Here is a 24923-nt window from a genome sequence, read left to right on the forward strand (position 1 = left end):
AGAGGTAACTCCGATTGCGACTCATGTTAATGAGGTCCACGATGGAGATCCAAGGTCCCTCCGCTTCACAGTCCTTGATATGATCCATCCGTCTCCCCGTGGGGGGGATTGGGACAGGAGAATTCTACAAAAAGAAAGTGAATGGATTCATCGACTCCGGTCTCAATCCCCCCTAGGGTTAAATGAGAGACTTACATTCTCGTGTTTCCTGTGACGCGTTCTGTCCGTTGGGCCCCTCGGCTTATCCCCTTTGCACCCCTATTTTCCCATCCCCTACCCCCTTCTCCTTTTCCCCTTCTCTCTTGCTAACCATGACTTCGGTTGATCGTCTGGCCCTCTTTGACTTTGCAGGGTGCGTGAAGCACCTAAGTGCATTATCTTTCACCGATTTAGCTATCTTTGCATATCTAATTTATCTATCTATAACTATTAACTTACATTTTGTTCTATGATCTACTTTCCGTTGAGCCACTCCCCTCTAGATATTGTCTATACCTCCCTGTCCCCCAGGCTTAATATTGCCATAATCATTAAAGGCTCTTGGACACCATATTCCCTCCTGACCATTAGCGGCGGTATCTCTGCCCAATTTATATTAATATGGTATCCTTTTTTTCTTTTTTTTTTTTTTTTTATGAGTTATGGGTTATAAGCATCGCTCACATGTATGCTGGCCGGGCATGCGCTCCACTGTGGAACGCATGTCCATTGTTGATGACGTCCCTAACCTACGTCTCTTACAGTTCCCAGCATCTCAATACGCTGCGGTGCTCGCAACGATAATGCCTGACGTCACTTCCGGGGCTCCGAAACCGGAAGTCACTCATGCGGCGTGCGTTCCACAGTGGAATGCACATGCCTCTTCTATACTTAGCGCGGCCGCCACCTGTGGAGCCTTAACTAATTAGTATCACTTATGGGGAGGGAATCCGGTATATAAGGGGTTGGCCTCCTGAGGCTTACTGTTGGACCCTGGGAGAGGTCACCACATCTAACATGGGAGGATAAGCGCCTTGACAGCACCCACAGTGAGTAACCCTAGCCTTTTTGTGATCCTGTATACAGATGACTGTTATGAGGGACTTTACATCTATTGACTTGCTTTGGTACCTAGGGAACGTAGGATTTATGGCCTGTGTTTCAACAGGAACGATGTTATAGGATTCAGCACGTCCTCACAGTTTATCATCTTTATAAACATATTGGAACCTGGCATACTACCTGGTCATACTCCTTCATTGGGGGTAATCTAGGCTGGTCAGAAAGCGTGGCTCTATCGACAGAATATTGCCCCCGGATACAGTTCCACTAGACTGTGACTGTTCTTCTTTGCGTCCCTTCACTTCTCCCAGTAAGGCCATCTGGTCCAATCTTTTAATTACTGACTGTCATTTGACATCCCCTTCTGACCGTCAGCTGACACAGTTTATGTCCCATTGATGTATTGTGGTTGCCCTAGCTTGGGCTTCCTTCCGTCGGACATAGTTTATAACTATTATCCAATTTAACTTATTTACCCCCTGATGATCCCACACAGTGGGGGAAACGCGTTGGGGTTTTACACAGTTATATCTGTGTCATTTTTCTAGGTGTCGTCAGTGTTATGTAGTCTTTTGCACTGTGTACCTTTTGGTAATTTTACCAGGAGGGGTGTATACACTGTGCATTTTTTATCCTCTTGTGTCCAAACCTGACCTGTCCACCAATATTCTCTATATCCACCCTTTCTTTTTAGGGATAACTAGGAGTCGCCAGTGAGGTTCGAGGACGGGGGGTCTCCACCTTCAGGAGTCGCCCCTGGGCACAGGGCCTAGGTTTAGTATCATTATCAGGGTCATCCGTCCCCCATTATATTATTTTGGTGGACACGCTTGTGTTTGGACATGATAGGACATATGTTTGTTTTGTTAATATGAATAAAGATTATCCACTATTTAGGGTTATACTTTTGATGGACTTTCTATTTCTAAATTTAACCCAAGACATTTGATATATCCAATTACGCTGGTTTTTGATTTTCTAGTTAGAAGACACCCTGTGTTCCTTCAAGAAAAAAAATACAGTCTATTAATTTCCACATTAAGAATAGCTGGGTACTTCTGTAAACCAAAATGCCAAAGGGTATTAAATGCAGAGTAACACCAAACAGCATTGGCTATCTTAAGAAGAGTTTACATTTACATTGAAAAAGATACCCGTGCATTGCTATTGTTTAATGTGTTGAAGTATGAAGACAAAGATCTCTATTACTTGTAAAAATAATATGTATGTTTGTATACAGTTAATTAGACTAGGTTCAGGGTTTACCAGTTTATTTCGCTTTGGCAGAAGACCTCTATTGGACCATTAGAAAGTGTTTAAATACAGTGTGGGACCGACACTTTTTGTTAATTTGATCTATTTGATGTAGGGGTGGAGAAGAAACCCCATCAACGGCTTTCCCTGACATGGACTGAGTTTTTTTTATTTACATTTTCTAGATTGTGTGGAACTGTTCAAGTAAGTGCAGATTGTATCAGCTGTTAAACAGAGCCGGGACTGGCAACCTTAGAAAAGTCCAGGGGCTTCCTAAGTTAATGACACCAGGTGTGGTAAGTTTTCAGTGACCTGACTGTCACCCAGCAACTGGTCTGCCATGGTGAACAAGGCTTTGCTGCTCATACTACGGCTGTCCAGGGGTGGATCTCAAAGGTAATAGTCTGTCCAAGACTTCCTGACCAACCAACAGGACTGACGCAACGATCTGCAGACCAGTGAAGGGACTGTCTATCACCCTGATAAGAGGCTCTAAGATCTGCACTGTCATTACACCTGCAAAACCCCTTTCACATAAATAAGGAGGGGCAATAGACTGAACTTTGTAATAACAACACAAAAATGGGCCATGCAGATACACAGAACATCAAGAAATGGACAATTGACTTTGCACCAGAGACTTTGTTATCCAAGAAGATAAGATCTTAATGAGACACTTCTTGTTAGTCCAACACAAAGTTTTTTATTTTTGTTTTTTTTAGAGATCCAATGGTCCCGAGGTTGTTTTATGTCAAATGATTAGGCTATATATATATATAGAATAGGTTCTGATATTGCGTGTTGAAAATGAATGAAAGTGGAAGAACCAGGGGTGGAGTGTATTGTAAGGGTATTTTTAAGTGACTGGTTGGTTTTCCCCTTTAATTCTGTGTGTAATAGTTTATGTTTCCCTTGTAATGAAGTGGGTTAGAGATAGTACCCATCCCCCATTGTGCTGATAAGACCACATTCCTGAGTTATCTGAGCTACAGATGAGGGAATCGAAGCTGGCGAAGTGGAATTTATTTAAAATTTCAGGAAAAATTTGATTTGCAACGAATGCGAATTTCCTCGCGCTTCGTGGTCACGAATCACATTTTTCCTAAAATGGCGGCTACACGTGTGAGAACTGAGGAAAAGGGGAAGGAACTCTGGGAAGCAGATTGACATGTCTGCATGCAGCCAATCAGCATCCAGCCCTGTGATGTCACAGCCCTATAAATATGTCTGCCATCTTACAGTCAGACATTTTCTAGTGTTCAGAGAGCAGGGACAGATGTGTGAAAGCGCTAGGGACAGCAATTGGAAAAACGATTGTGGAAAAAAAGACAGAAAAAAACTATTTATAAGTGCAGGGAAAGGATAGGGGGGAATCATTTCACAGCATCTTAGTTCAGGGAGAGACGTTAAAAGGCGCTAGGACATTGATAGGAAAGTGATTTATAAGTGCAGGAAACGATTATTTGGGGATCCAAATAATCATTAGACAGCTCTGTCATTCAAGCTTTTTGTTATTGGGCTGCAAGTCTTATGTTGAAAAGCCTTTAGAGGCTTATGTCTTAGTATCGTATTCAGTAGTACAAGAAAAATATATGCATTTTACTTCTGCAGTTATTTCTGGTGAAAGCACATAGGTACGTATTTCAGTGCAACAAGAAAAATATATACGCACTGCACTGTTGCAATTATTTCTGGTGAAAGCGTATAGGGGCGTATTTCAGTACAACAAGAATTATATATACTTACTGCACTGTTGCAGTTATTTCTGGTGAAAGCATATAGGGACATATTTCAGTGCAACAAGAAAAATATATACGCACTGCACTGTTGCAATTATATCTGGTGAAAGCGTATAGGGGCGTATTTCAGTAACAAAGAAAAATATATACGCACTGCACTGTTGCAGTTATTTCTGGTGAAAGCACATAGGTACGTATTTCCATGCAAAAATATATATATATATACGCACTGCACTGTTGCAATTATTTCTGGTGAAAGCGTGTAGGGGCGTATTTTAGTACAAAAAGAATTATATATACGTACTGCACTGTTGCAGTTATTTCTGGTGAAAACGTATAGGGACATATTTCAATAAAAAAATTAAAATATATACTCAATGCACTGTTGCAGTTATTTCTGTTAAAAACTTATAGGGGTGTATTACAATAAAAAAAATTAAAATATATATGCACTGCACTGTTGCAGTTATTTCTGTTAAAAGCGTATAGGGGCATATTACAGTAAAAAAAATAATATATATATATATATATATAAGCACTGCACTGTTGCAGTTATTTCTGTTAAAAGCGTATAGCGGCGTATTTCAGTAAAAAAAGACAAATATACACTCACCTAAAGAATTATTAGGAACACCTGTTCTATTTCTCATTAATGCAATTATCTAGTCAACCAATCACATGGCAGTTGCTTCAATGCATTTAGGGGTGTGGTCCTGGTCAAGACAATCTCCTGAACTCCAAACTGAATGTCAGAATGGGAAAGAAAGGCGATTTAAGCAATTTTGAGCGTGGCATGGTCGTTGGTGCCAGACGGGCCAGTCTGAGTATTTCACAATCTGCTCAGTTACTGGGATTTTCACGCACAACCATTTCTAGGGTTCACAAAGAATGGTGTGAAAAGGGAAAAACAACCAGTATGCGGCAGTCCTGTGGGCAAAAATGCCTTGTGGATGCTAGAGGTCAGAGGAGAATGGGCCGACTGATTCAAGCTGATAGAAGAGCAACGTTGACTGAAATAACCACTCGTTACAACCGAGGTATGCAGCAAAGCATTTGTGAAGCCACAACACGCATCTCCACTACAAATAGGAAAAAGAGGCTACAATTTGCACAAGCTCACCAAAATTGGACTGTTGAAGACTGGAAAAATGTTGCCTGGTCTGATGAGTCTCGATTTCTGTTGAGACATTCAAATGGTAGAGTCCGAATTTGGCGTAAATAGAATGAGAACATGTATCCATCCTCTGATGGCTACTTCCAGCAGGATAATGCACCATGTCACAAAGCTCGAATCATTTCAAATTGGTTTCTTGAACATGACAATGAGTTCACTGTACTAAAATGGCCCCCACAGTCACCAGATCTCAACCCAATAGAGCATCTTTGGGATGTGGTGGAACGGGAGCTTCGTGCCCTGGATGTGCATCCCTCATATCTCCATCAACTGCAAGATGCTATCCTATCAATATGGGCTAACATTTCTAAAGAATACTATCAGCACCTTGTTGAATCAATGCCACGTAGAATTAAGGCAGTTCTGAAGGCAAAAGGGGGTCCAACAACATATTAGTATGGTGTTCCTAATAATTCTTTAGGTGAGTGTATATACGCACTGCACTGTTGCAGTTATTTCTGGTGAAAGCGTATAGGGGCGTATTACAGTAAAAAAAGAAAAATTATATATACGCACTGCACTGCTGCAGTTATTTCTGGTGAAAGCGTTTAGTGGCCTATTTCAGTACAAAAAGAAAATATATATTTGTCGCTTTTAGGGGTGTTTTAATTTCCATTTCAATTGTTTAGTTCAGCTACAAGTATGTCAGGCAGAGAAGTGCCAGGACATGCAATTTTTTATTTTTTTTCAGTAATTACACATTTATTTTGTATCATACATTTTTTACAATTACAAAAAAAATATAAGATATGTAAATTTAATCGCTATTTCTGAAATGTTTCTGCCAGAATTTGAACTCCCAATCTTGTACATTAGAGGCAAGGATTTTAACCACTACACTATACAGCTACATGTCAACCTGTGCAGAAACATAAAATACGTCTTCTGCTGAATAGGAATACTCACTAGATCAGAAACTACTATGAGGTTTTTCCTGACACAGTTTAGCATTCAGCTTTATAGCTGAGTGGATAAGGTCCTTGCCTCTAGTGTACAAGGTTGGGAGTTTGAATACTGGTATAAACATTTCAGAAATAGAGATTAAATTTAAATTTTTTAGTAATTGTAAAAAATGGCACAAAATAAATGTGTAATTACAAAAAAAAAAATTATAATAATATATATACAGTCGTGGCCAAAGGTTTTGAGAATGACACAAATATTAGTTTTTTCACAAAGTGTGCTGCTAAACTGCTTTTAGATCTTTGTTTCAGTTGTTTCTGTGATGTAGTGAAATATAATTACACGCACTTTATTCGTTTCAAAGGCTTTTATCGACAATTCCATGACATTTATGCAAAGAGTCAGTATTTGCTGTGTTGGCCCTTCTTTTTCAGGACCTTTGCAATTCGACTGGGCATGCTCTCAATCAACTTCTGGGCCAATTCCTGACTGATAGCAATCCATTCTTTCATAATCACTTCTTGGAGTTTGTCAGAATTTGTGGGTTTTTGTTTGTCCACCCGCCTCTTGAGAATTGATCACAAGTTCTCAATGGGATTAAGATCTGGGGAGTTTCCAGGCCATGGACCCAAAATGTCAACGTTTTGGTCCTCGAGCCACTTAGTTATCACTTTTGCCTTATGACACGGTGCTCCATTGTGCTGGAAAATGCATTGTTCTTCACCAAACTGTTGTTGGATTGTTGGAAGAAGTTGCTGTTGGAGGGTGTTTTGGTACCATTCTTTATTCATGGCTGTGTTTTTGGGCAAAATTGTGAGTGAGTCCACTCCCTTGGATGAGAAGCAACCCCACACATGAATAGTCTCAGGATGCTTTACTGTTGGCATGACACAGGACTGATGGTAGCGCTCACCTTTTCTTCTCCGGACAAGCCTTTTTCCAGATGCCCCAAACAATCGGAAAGAAGCTTCATCGGAGAATATGACTTTGCCCCAGTCCTCAGCAGTCCATTCACCATAATTTCTGCAGAAGATCAATCTGTCCCTGATGTTTTTTTTGGAGAGAAGTGGCTTCTTTGCTGCCCTTCTTGACACCAGGCCATCTTCCAAAAGTCTTCGCCTTACTGTGCGTGCAAATGCGCTCACACCTGCCTGCTGCCATTCCTAAGCAAGCTCTGCACTGGTGGCACTCCGATCCCGCAGCTGAATCCTCTTTAGGAGACGATCCTGGCGCTTGCTGGACTTTCTTGGACGCCCTGAAGCCTTCCTAACAAGAATTGAACCTCTTTCCTTGAAGTCCTTGATGATCCTATAAATTGTTGATTGAGGTGCAATCTTAGTAGCCACAATATCCTTGCCTGTGAAGCCATTTTTATGCAACGCAATGATGGCTGCACGCGTTTCTTTGCAGGTCACCATGGTTAACAAAGGAAGAACAATGATTTCAAGCATCACCCTCCTTTTAACATGTCAAGTCTGCCATTTTAACTCAATCAGCCTGACATAATGATCTCCAGCCTTGTGCTCGTCAACATTCTCACCTGAGTTAACAAGACGATTACTGAAATTATCTCAGCAGGTCCTTCAATGACAGCAATGAAATGCAGTGGAACGTTTTTTTTGGGATTAAGTTAATTTTCATGGCAAAGAAGGACTATGCAATTCATCTGATCACTCTTCATAACATTCTGGAGTATATGCAAATTGCTATTATAAAAACTTAAGCAGCAACTTTTCCAATTTCCAATATTTATGTAATTCTCAAAACTTTTGGCCACGACTGTATATATATACAGTACAGACCAAAAGTTTGGACACACCTTCTCATTCAAAGAGTTTTCTTTATTTTCATGACTACGAAGGCATCAAAACTATGAATTAACACATGTGGAATTATATACATAACAAACAAGTGTAAAACAACTGAAAATATGTCATATTCTAGGTTCTTCAAAGTAGCCACCTTTTGCTTTGATTACTGCTTTGCACACTCTTGGAATTCTCTTGATGAGCTTCAAGAGGTAGTCCCCTGAAATGGTCTTCCAACAGTCTTGAAGGAGTTCCCAGAGATTCTTAGCACTTGTTGGCCCTTTTGCCTTCACTCTGCGGTCCAGCTCACCCCAAACCATCTCGATTGGGTTCAGGTCCGGTGACTGTGGAGGCCAGGTCATCTGGCGCAGCACCCCATCACTCTCCTTCATGGTCAAATAGCCCTTACTTTCAAAGTTTTCCCAATTTTTCGGCTGACTGACTGACCTTCATTTCCTAAAGTAATGATGGCCACTCGTTTTTCTTTACTTAGCTGCTTTTTTCTTGCCATAATACAAATTCTAACAGTCTATTCAGTAGGACTATCAGCTGTGTATCCACCTGACTTTTCCTCAACGCAACTGATGGTCCCAACCACATTTATAAGGCAAGAAATCCCACTTATTAAACCTGACAGGGAGCACACGTAAAGTGAAAACCATTTCAGGGGACTACCTCTTGAAGTTAATCAAGAGAATGCCAAGAGTGTGCAAATAAGTAATCAAAGCAAAAGGAGGCTACTTTGAAGAACCTAGAATATGACATATTTTCAGTTGTTTCACAATTGTTTGTTATGTATATAATTCCACATGTGTTAATTTATAGTTTTCATGCCTTCAGTGTGAATCTACAATTTTTTATAGTCATGAAAATAAAGAAAACTCTTTGAATGAGAAGGTGTGTCCACACTTTTGGTCTGTACTGTATATATATATATATATATATATATAAAATCATACTTCTGATATATATGAATGTATAATATGTAGGAAACTACTACTGATGTTTTTAGCCATAATATATTTATATATATTATAATATATTATATATTCTAAATATACAGGGTGGGCCATTTATATGGATACACCTTAATAAAATGGGAATGGTTGGTGATATTAACTTCCTGTTTGTGGCACATTAGTATATGTGAGGGGGGAAACTTTTCAAGATGGGTGGTGACCATGGCGGCCATTTTGAAGACGGCCATTTTGAATCCAACTTTTGTTTTTTCAATAGGAAGAGGGTCATTTGACACATCAAACTTATTGGGAATTTCACAAGAAAAACAATGGTGTGCTTGGTTTTAACGTAACTTTATTCTTTCATGAGTTATTTACAAGTTTCTGACCACTTATAAAATGTGTTCAATGTGCTGCCCATTGTGTTGGATTGTCAATGCAACCCTTTTCTCCCACTCTTCACACACTGATAGCAACACCGCAGGAGAAATGCTAGCACAGGCTTCCAGTATCCGTAGTTTCAGGTGCTGCACATCTCGTATCATCTGAAGGCAATCGTCTATGCTGTGAAGATACGAGATGTGCAGCACCTGAAACTACGGATACTGGAAGCCTGTGCTAGCATTTCTCCTGTGGAGTTGCTATCAGTGTGTGAAGAGTGGGAGAAGAGGGTTGCTTTGACAATCCAACACAATGGGCAGCACATTGAACACATTTTATAAGTGGTCAGAAACTTGTAAATAACTCATGAAAGAATAAAGTTACGTTAAAACCAAGCACACCATTGTTTTTCTAGTGAAATTCCCAATAAGTTTGATGTGTCACATGACCCTCCTCATATTGAAAAAACAAAAGTTGGATTCAAAATGGCCAACTTCAAAATGGCCGCCATGGTCACCACCCATCTTGAAAAGTTTCCCCCCTCACATATACTAATGTGCCACAAACAGGAAGTTAATATCACCAACCATTCCCATTTTATTAAGGTGTATCCATATAAATGGCCCACCCTGTATATTAATATATGTAAATATATTATGGCTAAACAATTTTACATATATATATAAAATTTTCATAAATGTTTCTGCTGGGATTCAAACTCCCAACCTTATACATTAGAGGCAAGGACGTTAACCACTACACTATACAGCTACATGTTAACCTGCACAGAAATATAAAATTAGTCTTCTGCTGAATAGGAATGTTCACTACATCAGAAACTACTATGAGGTTTTTCCTGACACAGGTTAGCATTCAGCTTCATAGCTGAGTGGATAAAGTCCTTGCCTCTAATGTGCAAGCTTAGGAGTTCAAATCCTGTCAGAAATTAGATTTAAATACACTGGGGTGTCCCCAAGCACTGACTCTATATATGGAGTCAGAGCAGGGACTCCTATGCTCAACTAGAGTCCAGACACCCTCCCCTCTTCAGAGCAGGGGGTACCTGGGGTTCTCCCACTGACTTCCATTGTGCTCAGGTCGGTAGAACACCTGAGCAATGAGCACCTTGGTGCTCAATCAACACTAATGCTGACCGACAACGGGAAGAACATGGTGTTGGTGCTGCGTCAAGGTAGGCTGAGCCATCTGGCTTGCATGGCACATGTTGTCAAGCGGTTCCTGAAGTCTTCCAACCATCTGCAAGACGTCCTAAAAATGTGCAGTAAACTTTGCATGCACTTCAGCCAATTGTATACTGCAAAGCATGGCATCCCCCAACATAGGCTGATATGCGATGATTCCACCCTCCATATGTTGGACTGACTATACGAACAGAGAAAGGCCATCAATGATTTCTTGATGATGCAAGCAGATTTCTTGATGATGCAAGCAGATAGGAGTACTCCTCTGTAAAACTTTGATGTCAGCCAGTGGCAGCTCATGCGTGACACCTGCCGTTTGCTCAGGCCCTTTGAGAATGCCACATTATCTCCAAACTATGGCACCTTGCCACTCTGTGGTATCCTGCTGCTGCCATCTCCACACTATGTCACCTTGCCACCCTGTGGTCTCCGGCTGCTGCCACCACCTCCAAACTATGTCACCTTGCCACTTGGTGGCCTCATCATATTACTGCCATCTACAGACTCTGTCATTGTGCCACTCTTTCAAAGTGTTTTTTTTTTTTCGGTAAAAATGATGGGTGACTGAAAACTCCTTTTGCTGTATGGACCGAATAACGTAGTGTGAGGAAAATATATATTATGAAACAACAAATATACAAAAAGTACATGAAAACAATGACAACCTCCTGATGCTGCCGCCACCTCCAGACTCTGTGATTGTGCCACTCAATGGCCTTCTCATGATGCTGCTACTGCATCCGTCACCTCCAGGCTCTGTCATTGTGCCACTCAGTACCCTTCTCCTGATGCTGCTGCTGCTGCATCCGCCACCTCCAAACTCTGTCATTGTGCCCCTCGGTGGCTTTCTCTTGATGCCTCCACCTCCAGACTCGGTCATTGTGCCACTCAGTGGCCTTCTCATGATGCTGCTGCTGCATCCGCCACCTCCTGACTCTGTCATTGTGCCACTCTTTCAAAGTGTTTTTTTTTCTGTGTTTTTTCTGCATGAACTGAATAACATTGTGGTGAAATTTTTTCTATCAAAGTGTTTTTTTCCCTGTAAAATTGATAGGTGACTGAAAAACACCTTTTGCTGTATGGACCGAATGACCTCGTGTGAGGTCGTGTGACGTCTGAAAGTGTGAGGAAAATATATATTATGAAACAACAAATATACAAAAAGTACATGAAAACGATGACAACCATCTGATGCTTCTGCTACCTCCAAACACGGTGGCCTCATCATACTGCTGCCAACTCCAGACTCTGTCATTGTGCCATTCAGTGGCCTTCGCATGATGCTGCTGCTGCATCCGCCATATAGAACCCCTTAATTAATATTTTGTGGAAGCAGGTATATTGCACCCCTCAATCAGTATTTTGTGGAAGCAGGTATATCGCACTGCTTGATCTTTATTTTGTGGAAGCAGGTATATAGAACCCCCTAATCAATATTTGGTGGAAGCAGGGATATCACGCCCCTCAATCAGTATTTTGCGGAAGCAGGTATATCGCAGGCCTCAATCAATATTTGGTGGAAGCAGGTTTACCGTTCCTTTAATCAGTATTTTGTGGAAGCAGGTATATAGAACCCCTTAATCAATATTTGGTGGAAGCAGGTATATTGCACCCCCTCAATCAGTATTTTGTGGAAGTAGTATATCAAACCCCTTAATCAGTATTTTGTAGAAACAGGTATATAGAACCCCTTAATCAATATTTGGTGAAAGCAAGTATATTGCACCTATCAATCTGTATTTTATGGAAGCAGGTATATCAAGCCCCATAATCAGTATTTTGTTGAAACGGGTATATAGAACCCCTTAAAGCGAACCTTTCACCAGGATTTCACTTAATAAACTATTACCAGTACCTTATAGATTATCCTCATTGTGTTTCAATGCATTCTTGTCCCGCTTTCCTGGGATGTATATTCATGAAAAAAACGACTTATAAAGTCCTCGTCTCCAGCTCCTGCAGTCACGCTAGAAGTCAAGGGGGTAGCCCTTCCCTCACTCCGGGCTGTAACTCCCCTGCCCTAACCCCTCCTCTAAGTAGTGTAACTGACACCCGGCTCAGTCGCCGGGACCGCGCTTGTACTGGCGGCGCATGCGCGCCTGAAGAACAGAAGACAGGCAGGCATCGGGGACGGACGGACGGCGCATGCGCGATTCAGTTACAGGATCGCGCTTCAGTCCACGCGATAGACGGGATCGCGCTGCTACTGAGACCGACGGCGCATGCGCCGCCAGTACAAGCGCGGTCCCGGCGACTGAGTCGGGTGTCAGTTACACTACTTAGAGGAGGGGTTAGGGCAGGGGAGTTACAGCCCGGAGTGAGGGAAGGGCTACCCCCTTGACTTCTAGCGTGACTGCAGGAGCTGGAGACGAGGACTTTCTAAGTCGTTTTTTTCATGAATATACATCCCAGGAAAGCGGGACAAGAATGCATTGAAACACAATGAGGATAATCTATAAGGTACTGGTAATAGTTTATTAAGTGAAATCCTGGTGAAAGGTTCCCTTTAATCAATATTTTGTGGAAGCAGGTATATCGCAAACCCTCAATCAGTATTTTGTGGAAGCAGGTATATTGCACCCCTCAATCTGTATTTTGTGGAAGCAGGTATATAGAACCCCTTAATCAATATTTTGTGGACGCAGGTATATCGCACACCTCAATCAGTATTTTGTGGAAACAGTTATATAGAACCCCTTAATCAACATTTTGTGGAAGCAGGTATATAAAAAACCCTTAATCAATATTTTGTGGAAGCAGGTATATCGCACCCCTCAATCTGTATTTTGTGGAAGCAAGTATATGAAACCCCTTATTCAGTATTTTGTGGAAGCAGATATATTGCACCCCTCAATCGGTATTTTGTGGAAGCAGGTATATCAAACCCCTCAATCAATATTTTGTGGAAGCAGGTATATCGCACCCCTCAATCAGTATTTTGTGGAAGCAGCTATATCATACCCATTAATCAGTATTTTGTGGAAGCAGGTACATTGCACCCCTCAATCAGTATTTTGTGGAAGCAGCTATATCATACCCATTAATCAGTATTTTGTGGAAGCAGGTACATTGCACCCCTCAATCAGTATTTTGTGGAAGCAGGTATATCGCACCCCCTAATCTGTATTTTGTGGAAGCAGGTATATCAAACCCCTTAATCAGTATTTTGTGGAAGCAGGTATATCGCACCCCTCAATCAGTATTTTGTGGAAATAGATATATAGAACCCCTTAATCAATATTTGGTGGAAGCAGGTATATCGCACCCCTCAATCTATATTTTGTGTAAGCAGGTATATAGAACCCCTTAATCAATATTTTATAGAAGCAGGTATGTTGCACCCCTCAATCAGTATTTTGTGGAAGCAGGTATATCACAGGCCTCAATCAATATTTGGTGGAAGTAGGTATATTGCACCCCTCAATCAGTATTTGGTGGAAGCAGGTATATCGCACCCCTCAATCAGTATTTTGTGGAAGCAGGTATATTGCACCCCTCAATCAGTTTTTTTGGAGCAACAGGTATATCACACCCATTGCAAATATTTGTTCCAATAGCGCTTGTCCCTCTATATACCTGCGGTATCGCAGCAGAACCGCACACAACTGCTGCACAATACAAATGCACTATATACTTTCTATGTTAGAAAGTATATTATAGGTATATTACACCTCTCAATCAGTTTTTTTTGGGGGCAACAGGTATATCACACCAGTTGCAATTAGTTATTCAAATAGCGTTTGTCCCTCTATATAGCTGCGGTATTGCAGCAGAACCGCACACAACTGCTGCACAATACAAATGCACTATAATATACTTTCTATGTTAGAAAGTATATTATAAGTATATCACACGCCTCTGTATGTCACACCTATCGACAGCACACCTATACCAGTCCTTAAAAGGACTTTTGTGGCCCTATTAGCTAGCATTTGGTGTCCCTAACAGTCTGTCCCTGCTCCACAATGCAACGTCTCCCTACACTGGAAAAACACAGAATGTAAAATGGCTGCCAGATCGGGTTCTGTGATGGGAAAGGGTGGGTGTCCATGTGCTGAAACGTCTCAATTGGCTGTACTGTCCCAGCTGATGTGTGCGTTATGGGTCAAAGTTTGGCGCAATGCAAAAGACAATGGCGCCGGTGGACATCGCCATATGTTCGCAAGTTTGCCGCCAGGCGAACCACAAGGCCATCTCTACTCACAACGGATCCTGTCTGTAAGCTATAAGGCCTGTATGGTCCCATCAGAATTGGCTTATGATTTGGTAGCCAAAAGCAGGAGTGGGTACAAAACACAGAAGACATGCAAATATTCCATTCACAAGTCATCTCTGTTTTATATCCACTCCTGTTTTATTTTGGCATTAGCAATACTGATGGTTTATTGGGCAAATGCTGACAAAGTGAAGGCGTATGCTCCACAGACAGGATTCATTTTTTGTAGGTTATTGTTCTGACGGATCAGAGGAAGGGCAAATTAATCAGTTCCGTCAACACAAACTGCTGACACCCTCTCCACTCTGTCCAGGGGGACTCTACTTGTATACGCGTTTAATAGAACAGGTTCTGATAACATCTATGTGGAATCAGCTGGTGATGGTGTAAAAGGAGTGAGCTTCGTCTTGACGCTAACATCTACCTGTAAGGCTGAGTTCATACTTGAGTTATTTGGTCAGTTTTGGCCCCGTGACTGCCCAAATAAGTAAAGTGTGCAGTGATTCTAATAGCGATACCTGCCATCTGCATGTCATGCTGACTCACAGTATTATTTTAGTACCAAAGCAGACTCCCTATGCGTGTTACTACAAGGCACAGTGTTCTACCCCACTATAAAGGCTCTCAGCAGCCAGGAAATAGCTTTTTTTTTTTTACGCGATTCGCTGTGAATAAATTCGGCAAACTGGCCAAATCGAATTTTTTAAACATTCGCTCATCCCTAATCTCAGAGACATGCGTGCTGCACACTGGAGGAGGGGCTAACAGGTTAAAACATTATGACATACATTCACTTAGGAGACTCCACCAGGCTCTCCATTCTAGCTAGGATGTGAGTATGGTAGGATGTGATTGCCCTATCTCTCTTGTACACCCTAGGGTGTCGGTCATGTGTTATAACGGGGTAGACAGCCATGGGTTATAGCATGATTGCCGGAGTCTCCACCCCATTTAACCAAGTGATGTTTATTTACTTTTTATTATTCTGTGATTTCTTTGTGTTATCGTATATTTAATCACTTAGTAAAGATTTTTTCACGTAGCCTGCGTAAGCTTATTCATTGTCAAATCTTTCAAATTCAACAGGGAATAAGTAAAACAAACCTTTTAAAATTCCATGCCTCTGGACCACCAATAACAGCATATATGAATGGCAATAATCAGACATCAGAAGGGTAGCAAGTTCCTGAAGTCTAGTAATTTAAACAATGTCCATCCCATAAAGTCCTATGGTATATACTATATATATATATATATATATATATATATATATATATATAGTCTGAAGAAATTCCACGGCACATCCAAAGCGCAAAATAGTAGAAAAACTTTATTCACCAGACCCGCAACGTTTCTGTCACGGCTGAGGATGGGGAAAACCCTCAGCCGTGCGATGAAGGAAGATGGTGGTCGCTGCTTGGCCAGGAGCACAGAATTAGGGAGCAGGTCACCTCCTATCGCATCCCTAATCTGACCCTGACTCCTAGCTGCATGAGCCGACCTTGAAGGTAGGAGGGCTCATGCTCCGGAACCTCGGATCCCTAGTAACCCTCCGCAGATCCCTAAAGCTAGGAGCAGGGTAAGACGACCTGTTCCTCCTAGACACGGAGGAACAGGAGTCTCACAGGCCAGGCTAGAATAAAGGGGAAACATATACAACTTATGGCAATGGCAGGTAAATGCCACAAGCACAACACCCACCTGCCACAGACACAAAGCCTGGAACCCATGTGCAAGTGCTGCTGTCCTAAAACACAAACGGACACAGCACACACCACACATCACACAGGAACCCAGGACCATAAGCTGCAATAAACAAGCATACCACAGACACATCTTCATAACATCAAACAAGATTTAACATCACCTAACATTTATGACCACAAGGGTGGCCCTCACTGGCAGATGGTATAAGGAACCAGGAGGGTGCCTCCAGCTTACAAACTAGGCTAGAGTACCCCTCAGCTTCAGGTCTCCACTGAGGCTTTATAGCCCAAGTAGCTACACCCACACAGACACACCCAGTGTTCACACACACAGAAGGGAATTAACCCTTCTCACACCAGGGAAGGGAAGACAGCTACTTAAAGGAGAAAGTGCACACATAACTAAACCCTGTGCACACCAGACATACAAAAGACACACCTAATAAAGATAGGTTGCCAGGTGCAACCACATGCACATTGCAGCAAGCTGCCTAGCACCAGCTCAGGCTGCTAAACTGCAAAATAACTACATGTTGCCAGCGGCAACCACAAGTGAGGCAACATACTAGCGGCCCTCACCTGTGGTTGAACAACCAAACCAGACCGCAGGCAACAGCATGCGGATACAGGAGTCACGACCATGACCATGGTCGTAACAGTTTCGATCCGCTTCCTGGGATCTTTTTCAACATCCCAGGAAGCGAATCGAAACGTTGCGGGTCTGGTGAATAAAGTTTTTCTACTATTTTACGCTTTGGATGTGCCGTGGAATTTCTTCAGCCTATTATTTGGAGGGGGATCAACAGCCGCTGGCACTCCGCCTGTACCTGTTATACAGCTGTGCTGCCCAACCTTCCTCTTTTGTCTATATATATATAAGTCGAAAAACGGGCAGCACTCCATAAAATAAAATTGGAAAAAAGTTTATTCACCCATGCAGGACATGTGACGTTTCGGCTCTATGCTGGAGCCTTCCTCAAGCAATGTGTACAGACAAAGTGCTCAATATATATATAGCAAACCAGATTACTGTGCCAATTTCAAAAGATTACAAGCAATCATAAAATATAATGGTAAAAAATGGACTGTGACATACAGGGAGTGCAGAATTATTAGGCAAATGAGTATTTTGACCACATCATCCTCTTTATGCATGTTGTCTTATTCCAAGCTGTATAGGCTCGAAAGCCTACTACCAATTAAGCATATTAGGTGATGTGCATCTCTGTAATGAGAAGGGGTGTGGTCTAATGACATCAACACCCTATATCAGGTGTGCATAATTATTAGGCAACTTCCTTTCCTTTGGCAAAATGGGTCAAAAGAAGGACTTGACAGGCTCAGAAAAGTCAAAAATAGTGAGATATCTTGCAGAGGGATGCAGCACTCTTAAAATTGCAAAGCTTCTGAAGCGTGATCATCGAACAATCAATGTTGTTCTATTTCATTCAAAATAGTCAACAGGGTCGCAAGAAGCGTGTGGAAAAACCAAGGCGCAAAATAACTGCCCATGAACTGAGAAAAGTCAAGCGTGCAGCTGCCAAGATGCCACTTGCCACCAGTTTGGCCATATTTCAGAGCTGCCAACATCACTGGAGTGCCCAAAAGCACAAGGTGTGCAATACTCAGAGACATGGCCAAGGTAAGAAAGGCTGAAAGACGACCACCACTGAACAAGACACACAAGCTGAAACGTCAAGACTGGGCCAAGAAATATCTCAAGACTGATTTTTCTAAGGTTTTATGGACTGATGAAATGAGAGTGAGTCTTGATGGGCCAGATGGATGGGCCCGTGGCTGGATTGGTAAAGGGCAGAGAGCTCCAGTCCGACTCAGACGCCAGCAAGGTGGAGGTGGAGTACTGGTTTGGGCTGGTATCATCAAAGATGAGCTTGTGGGGCCTTTTCGGGTTGAGGATGGAGTCAAGTTCAACTCCCAGTCCTACTGCCAGTTTCTGGAAGACACCTTCTTCAAGCAGTGGTACAGGAAGAAGTCTGCATCCTTCAAGAAAAACATGATTTTCCATGCAGGACAATGCTCCATCACACGCGTCCAAGTACTCCACAGCGTGGCTGGCAAGAAAGGGTATAAAGAAGAAAATCTAATGACATGGCCTCCTTGTTCACCTGATCTGAACCCCATTGAGAACCTGTGGGTCCATCATCAATGTGAGATTTACAAGAAGGGAAAACAGTACACCTCTCTGAACAGTGTCTGGGAGGCTGTGGTTGCTGCTGCACGCAATGTTGATGGTGAACAGATCAAAACACTGACAGAATCCATGGATGGCAGGCTTTTTAGTGTCCTTGCAAAGAAAGGTGGCTATATTGGTCACTGATTTGTTTTTGTTTTGTTTTTGAATGTCAGAAATGTATATTTGTGAATGTTGAGATGTTATATTGGTTTCACTGGTAAAATAAATAATTGAAATGGGTATATATTTGTTTTTTGTTAAGTTGCCTAATAATTATGCACAGTAATAGTCACCTGCACACACAGATATCCCCCTAAAATAGCTAAAACTAAAACAAACTAAAAAACTACTTCCAAAAATATTCAGCTTTGATATTAATGAGTTTTTTGGGTTCATTGAGAACATGGTTGTTGTTCAATAATAAAATTAATCCTCAAAAATACAACTTGCCTAATAATTCTGCACTCCCTGTATACTCAATATATCATAAGGTTACATCACAAGTATCAAAGTGATTACATTACATAACAAAATCATCTCATATGAAAAAATGCGTACAAATACATAATCAATATAAATACCATGATTAGTGCCAGGTGCAATCAATAATGTAAAGTGCCAAGTGCTTACTAAATGATGTTTCTGACGAGGAGTGAGGAAGGAGAGACGAGGAGAATGGCGGCTGCCAGCTACTTAGCGTATATTCCGGCGTGCCTCCAGCGCAACTGCGCATGTCAAGGTGACGTGCGTTCTTGCGTCATAATGAAGTTTCAGTCATGTCTATGCGGCTGCGCCCTGTGGGCTTGAAGTATCGTCAGCCATTTTAAGTGAGGACATATCACATAAAGAACCCAGCGCATGTGTATTATGCATAATAGTAACTAATTCACACAGGTTGGGAGTCCTAATGCACAGCTCTATGAGCTTTGTGCCAAAAGTGAAAACGGATAGCTGTGTGGGACCAGAGGGGGGCAACCACAGCCAGACGGACATGGAGCCCCCACCTGGGATCATGGACCAGATGCAAGCCCGCACGTTTTTATATATATATATATATGCTGGTGGCCAGTGGCACAACACTTCTTGGTGACTGCAGTGCATGTACAGCTGTTTTTAGGTACAGTTCAAGAAGCTACTAAAACAGTAGCAGATAATATTGTCTAATAAAAAAGGCAATTATCATTCAGACAAAAAAGCGTAGTAAACATTTACACCTGTCATATTTTATACTCCTGCTTTTTTATACATTTATTCTCTTTATAGAGACTGATGATTATCATTATGCTCATCCTGTTTTCTCAACAAGAACAAGACCTTTTGGTTTTGGCACTGGTGATAGCCACAGAGGTCAAACCTCACCTACCTGTCACAATGAACATGGTGCCTGAGCTGCAGATGTCCTGTTACAGAGCAGGAAGAGCTGAACAGATTGATTATAGTTTTCTGGTTATTCCATGAAAGGCTGAGATACGAATAACCTTTTAAAGGGACAGTTCAGGGTTGGAAAAACATTGCTTTCTTCCAAAAACAGCATCCCACCTGTCCAGAGACTATAGGGGATATTGCAACCCAGTTCATTTTATTGGAGCCAGGCATCAATACTAGATGTGGTACTATTTCTGGGAAAAAAAGCAGCCATGTAGTTCTAATCCTGGGCAACCCCTCTAAATATCTTCCATATAGGTGTTTTTGTTAATGTTTACAAGATCTACAGTATCTACAGTCCATAAAGCAGAGGTGAGGCCCAGGATATGGCATATTGTTGCATACTGATTCTAAACGTATTTTTAAAAAACTGACACATTAGGATAGACAAAATCCATACTTAAAAATTGTACCTATTACTGAAGACATGAAAATGAACTTTAAACAGCTCTTTAATTGTAGGAATAAAAGGGATGATAAAAAATAAGAACCTACCCCAAAAGTTCTAACTTGCAGTCTGGAGACATTAAAATGCTGGAGAGAATAGTGATTGCTTCAATATCCAGGTTATTTTCACCAAGCCTGAGGATAGACGTTAGAAAAAACACTGGCGTTAAAAAGAAAGATTTTTATGCAAATGATCTCTTTTCAAAAGAGAAAAAAAAGCTGTACCTTAGGTGCCACCAGTTGGAAGGTAGCTATCCTATAAGTCAGGGTTTGAACTTTAAACAGACCTTGAGACATAACTTAGGATTATAGGAAAGCCAGTACCTGATCTGCAGACAGATGTTTTGGGGTGACTTCCCCGCATCAGTGCAGAGCAGAGAGACCTGGCTTAACTGGGTGAGAGGTCTTTGTTGAGGATCCAAGGAGTACTATCTCACCTTGTGGAGAGCGCCTAGTCTTATAGAAAGCAAGGGACACTTGTATTGCAAAAGTTCTTTTCTTTATGAAATATTTCTATATACAATAGTAAATGATACAGTATATTCATAGCAGTCAATTAGATGTTGGAAAAAACCCTTTAGTCCATTCATAACAGCAGCAGGACATGCATAGCAGCTTGGCTCACCACAGAGATGGACAACGTGTGGTGCACATCATCTACTGGATGTGATTCGTGTAAATGATCAACAGGTCCTGAATGCAAAGAGCTAAATCAACTGGCAGTCGGGAGGTGCGTGGATAGTATTGTATGTTTAAGGAGTCTTATAGGCCAGGCCATGTTCCTCTAGGAAATGGAGTGCAAATTAGCTATTTCCAAAAATGAGAAAGGCACTATTCAACATATTTGAACCCTTGGTCTTAATACACACACATACATAAACGGTAATTATCTTCTTTTGAGACTAATATTTAGATCTGGTTCAACTGGATCAACACAGCCTACTATTGACAAGGATGTACCTCCTAAATATATGTATCAACTGAAGAGAATCGGTACTAAGTAGTATCCAATAAGATAAATTTTATTAATGACATAAAAGAACATACAAAAACAAACATTAATATGTAGAGACCATACAGGGTGCCTGCATGAGAAGTCCACAAAACACTGTTGTTACTATAATGGCGATCACTATAAAGCCAGCAGTCTCTGTCTAGGAAAGCTGTGTGAAGATGTCCGGGCCAGCATATAAATATAAAAGCTGTCTCCGGCTATAGACACAACTGCCTACACTAAAAATGCATCTGGCATGGATATAAATGGTATGGGTAACACTCATATGCTCCGGCCGTTGCCATATAAACAATTAAAGTGTATCACAATGATACTGCAGTCCATGATCGATCCGGTCAAAGTCTCTTTCTTACCCAATATCCAGTGATGTGTGTGTGGGCTATCTCTGCTTGGCGTACTCCTCTGAGGAGTGTTTTGTGGACTTCTCATGCAGGCACCCTGTATGGTCTCTACATATTAATGTTTGTTTTTGTATGTTCTTTTATGTCATTAATAAAATGTATCTTATTGGATACTACTTAGTACTAATATTTAGATCTATTTGATTCTGAACAATATTAAAGGGGTTTTGCACCTTTGGGAAGGTTTTGGCAAAACCCTCCTTCCTGCGCAGACTTGCCTGCTTACCAGTACTGGCTCTCAGGGTTGCTGGGCTTATGGATGTAAACATCCAGTTTGATGCCACTGCAGCAAATCGTTGGCCGCAGGTGCGACCTGCTCCCCTTGTATCATGACAAATGGTCACATGTTGCAATGGGAGCAGGTCACCACTGCGGCCAGTGATTGGCTGCAGTGGCATAAACCACAAAGTTTCAGGGAGCGCAGCAGAGCAGCTTAGGCTGAGGGGCAAAGGAGCCAGGAGTCAGCGATAGGAAGCAGGTAAGTTTGTTTCCCTTCGCAGGTCTGCCCAGGAGGGGGGTTGTCAAACCACCCAACAGACACACAGAGGCGCACCCACAGGGGGGATTTAATGGGTCTGGACAGCCCCTAGAAGCAGTCCAATTATTATTTTTTCATCGATTTGCCTCTTTTACAGGCCTGCACCACCAATTAGGTGAGGTGAGGCGATCGGAGACAAGTGGGGGGCGGAGGCATCAAGGCCATGGGAAATGAGGGTTTCCTTTGTGAAAGAGCTCATCTCTCTACATTCATCTGTATCGCCATCCTCAGGACAGCGATACGGTTGATTTCTGCGGCGGGGCAAGGGAGTGGTGTCTCCCTTCCCTGTTCTTCTGATAGGCTGCAGGCACAAAGCCTGTCATCATTGTCACAGCACCTGAGCCAGGCAGCGTACAGCATGGAACACAGCCCAGAAGAGGCTTGCATCGCAACACAGCCAGAAGCATGGAGGTAAGTATTAGTGTTTTTTTTCTTATGTGGCACAATGTTTAATATATCTCCCCCTGTGTGTAGGATGAGGGTGAGACTCTTACCTTCATCCTCAACAATATAATTTCAGCTGTATGGTGTTTGTTGGAAGTGGCCTAGTATATGTAGGAGGGGCTTATAATAATGGGTCTAAAATTTTGCACGGCACGCTACGAGCGCTGCCTTTATTCTCCTCGGGACCCCCAAGCAAAATTTATGCACACACACATTCAAAGTTGCACAACCTCTTTAACGGCTCATACACACAAACGTGTTTTTTTGTCCGTGTCCGTTTTTTTTTTTTTTTTACGGACCGTGTGCGGAACCAATTATTTCAATTGGGGCCGCAAAAAAAAACGGAAATGACTCCGTATGCATTCCATGCCTGTATGTCCACATGTCCAATCCGCAAAAAAATAGAACATGTCCTATTCTTGTCTGTTTTATGGACCGGTATTGTTACAATGGAACCGCAAAAAAAAACAGATGCAACATGGATGTCACACAGAAGTCATTGTTGTTGTTTTTTTGTGGACCTATGTTTTGCGGGCCGCAAAATACATACGGTCGTGTGCATGAGCCCTAAAGGTAATGCGTAATCAGAAAATGATCTATTGTTTATATCAAGCATTTATGTTAAACTTTTTGTTTTAGAATTTCTGGTGATTTTTTCCAGGTCACTATGGGGCTCATTTATTAAGACCGGCGATTTACACGTCTTAATTGTCTCTGTACTGCTGGAGGAAGTTATGTGGAGACGCAGGCCTCTATACAACTTTGGTGCTTCCTCCAGCAGGCCGTGTGACAAACTTAAATCTACACCAGCTCTCTTGCTAACATAGATTTAAGCCATTTTCTATGCCAAAAACTGGCATAGAAAATTATGAATGAAACTTGCCTGCCAGCCCGCTTTCTTCCTTGCCCATGCCACACCCCCTTTTCACAACCAGTCATTGAGTGACATGAGCGGGAAAAAGTCGCAGATTTGTCCAAAAAAAAAATCTGTAGCTGATATACGTCACAAAAGTGGTGTATATGAGTACAAAAATGACCCCCTATGTTTCTATAAATCCTAAAGTCCTGCAGTTTTCACACTAGACCTAATAATATGTCTAGTCTGCGTCCTAGCCAGAAAAGGGGGGGGGGGGGGTCAGAGGACCTTCGCATCAAAAAGAAGGAGGCAGTGCCAGACTTCAGGTAACATCTGCCATATTATCTGTTCCCAGAGATTTTCCCTGCAGTCCTGTGTTATCTATGGTGTTACATAGGACTGCAGGGAACATCTACTACATTATATGCACCCAGAGAGTTATCACTACATTATCTGTACCCAGAGAGTTATTGCTGTGTCATCTGAGGCATTACATATGACTGCAGGGAACATCTACTACATTATCTGTACACATAAAGATCACTGTAATGTTACATAGGACTTCACATGACATCTGCTATCTATACTTAGAGGCAGGGGCCTTAGAGACAGGGGGCCCGCTGCACTCACATGTAACGGAAGCGCTCTGACGGGGCACATAATCTGTGAGGGGCACATAATCTGGCATAACTACTGTGAGAGGGCACATATCTGGGCATTACTACTGTGAGGGGCACATATATGGCCATAACTACTGTGAAGGGGCACATATCTGACCATAACTACTGTGAGGGGCACATATCTGGGCATACCTACTGTGAGGGGGCACAAATCTGGACATAACTACTGTGAGGGGGCACATATATGGGCATATCTACTGTGAGGGGGCACATATCTGGGCATAACTACTGTGAGGGGGCACATAATATGGCATAACTACTGTGAGAGGGCACATATTTGTGCATACCTACTGTGAGGGGGTACAAATCTTGACATAACTACTGTGAGGGGCACCTCTATGAGCATATCTACTGTGAGGGGGCACATATCTGGCATAACTGCTGTGAGGGGGCACATATCTGGGCATAACTACTGTGAGGGGGCACATATCTGGGCATAACTACAGTGAAGGGCACATATCTGGGCATAACTACAGTGAGGGGCACAAAAGTGGGCATAACTACTGTGACAGGAACAAAGGTGCACATAACTGCTGTGAG

At 42.0% G+C, this 24923-nt stretch overlaps 1 protein-coding gene across 1 annotated transcript in view; it reads right to left on the minus strand.

The window, feature by feature from the left end:
- The window catches only part of LOC120990976 (NLR family CARD domain-containing protein 3-like), a 111332-nt gene that overhangs the window by 46487 nt on the left and 39922 nt on the right, over positions 1 to 24923 (minus strand). Inside the window, 1 exon segment of the mRNA XM_040419867.1 lies at positions 20498 to 20584. Within this exon segment, the coding sequence (XP_040275801.1) occupies positions 20498 to 20584 (87 nt within the window).

The sequence above is a fragment of the Bufo bufo genome, chromosome 2 (genome assembly GCF_905171765.1).
Source record: "Bufo bufo chromosome 2, aBufBuf1.1, whole genome shotgun sequence".
Lineage (NCBI taxonomy): Eukaryota > Metazoa > Chordata > Amphibia > Anura > Bufonidae > Bufo > Bufo bufo.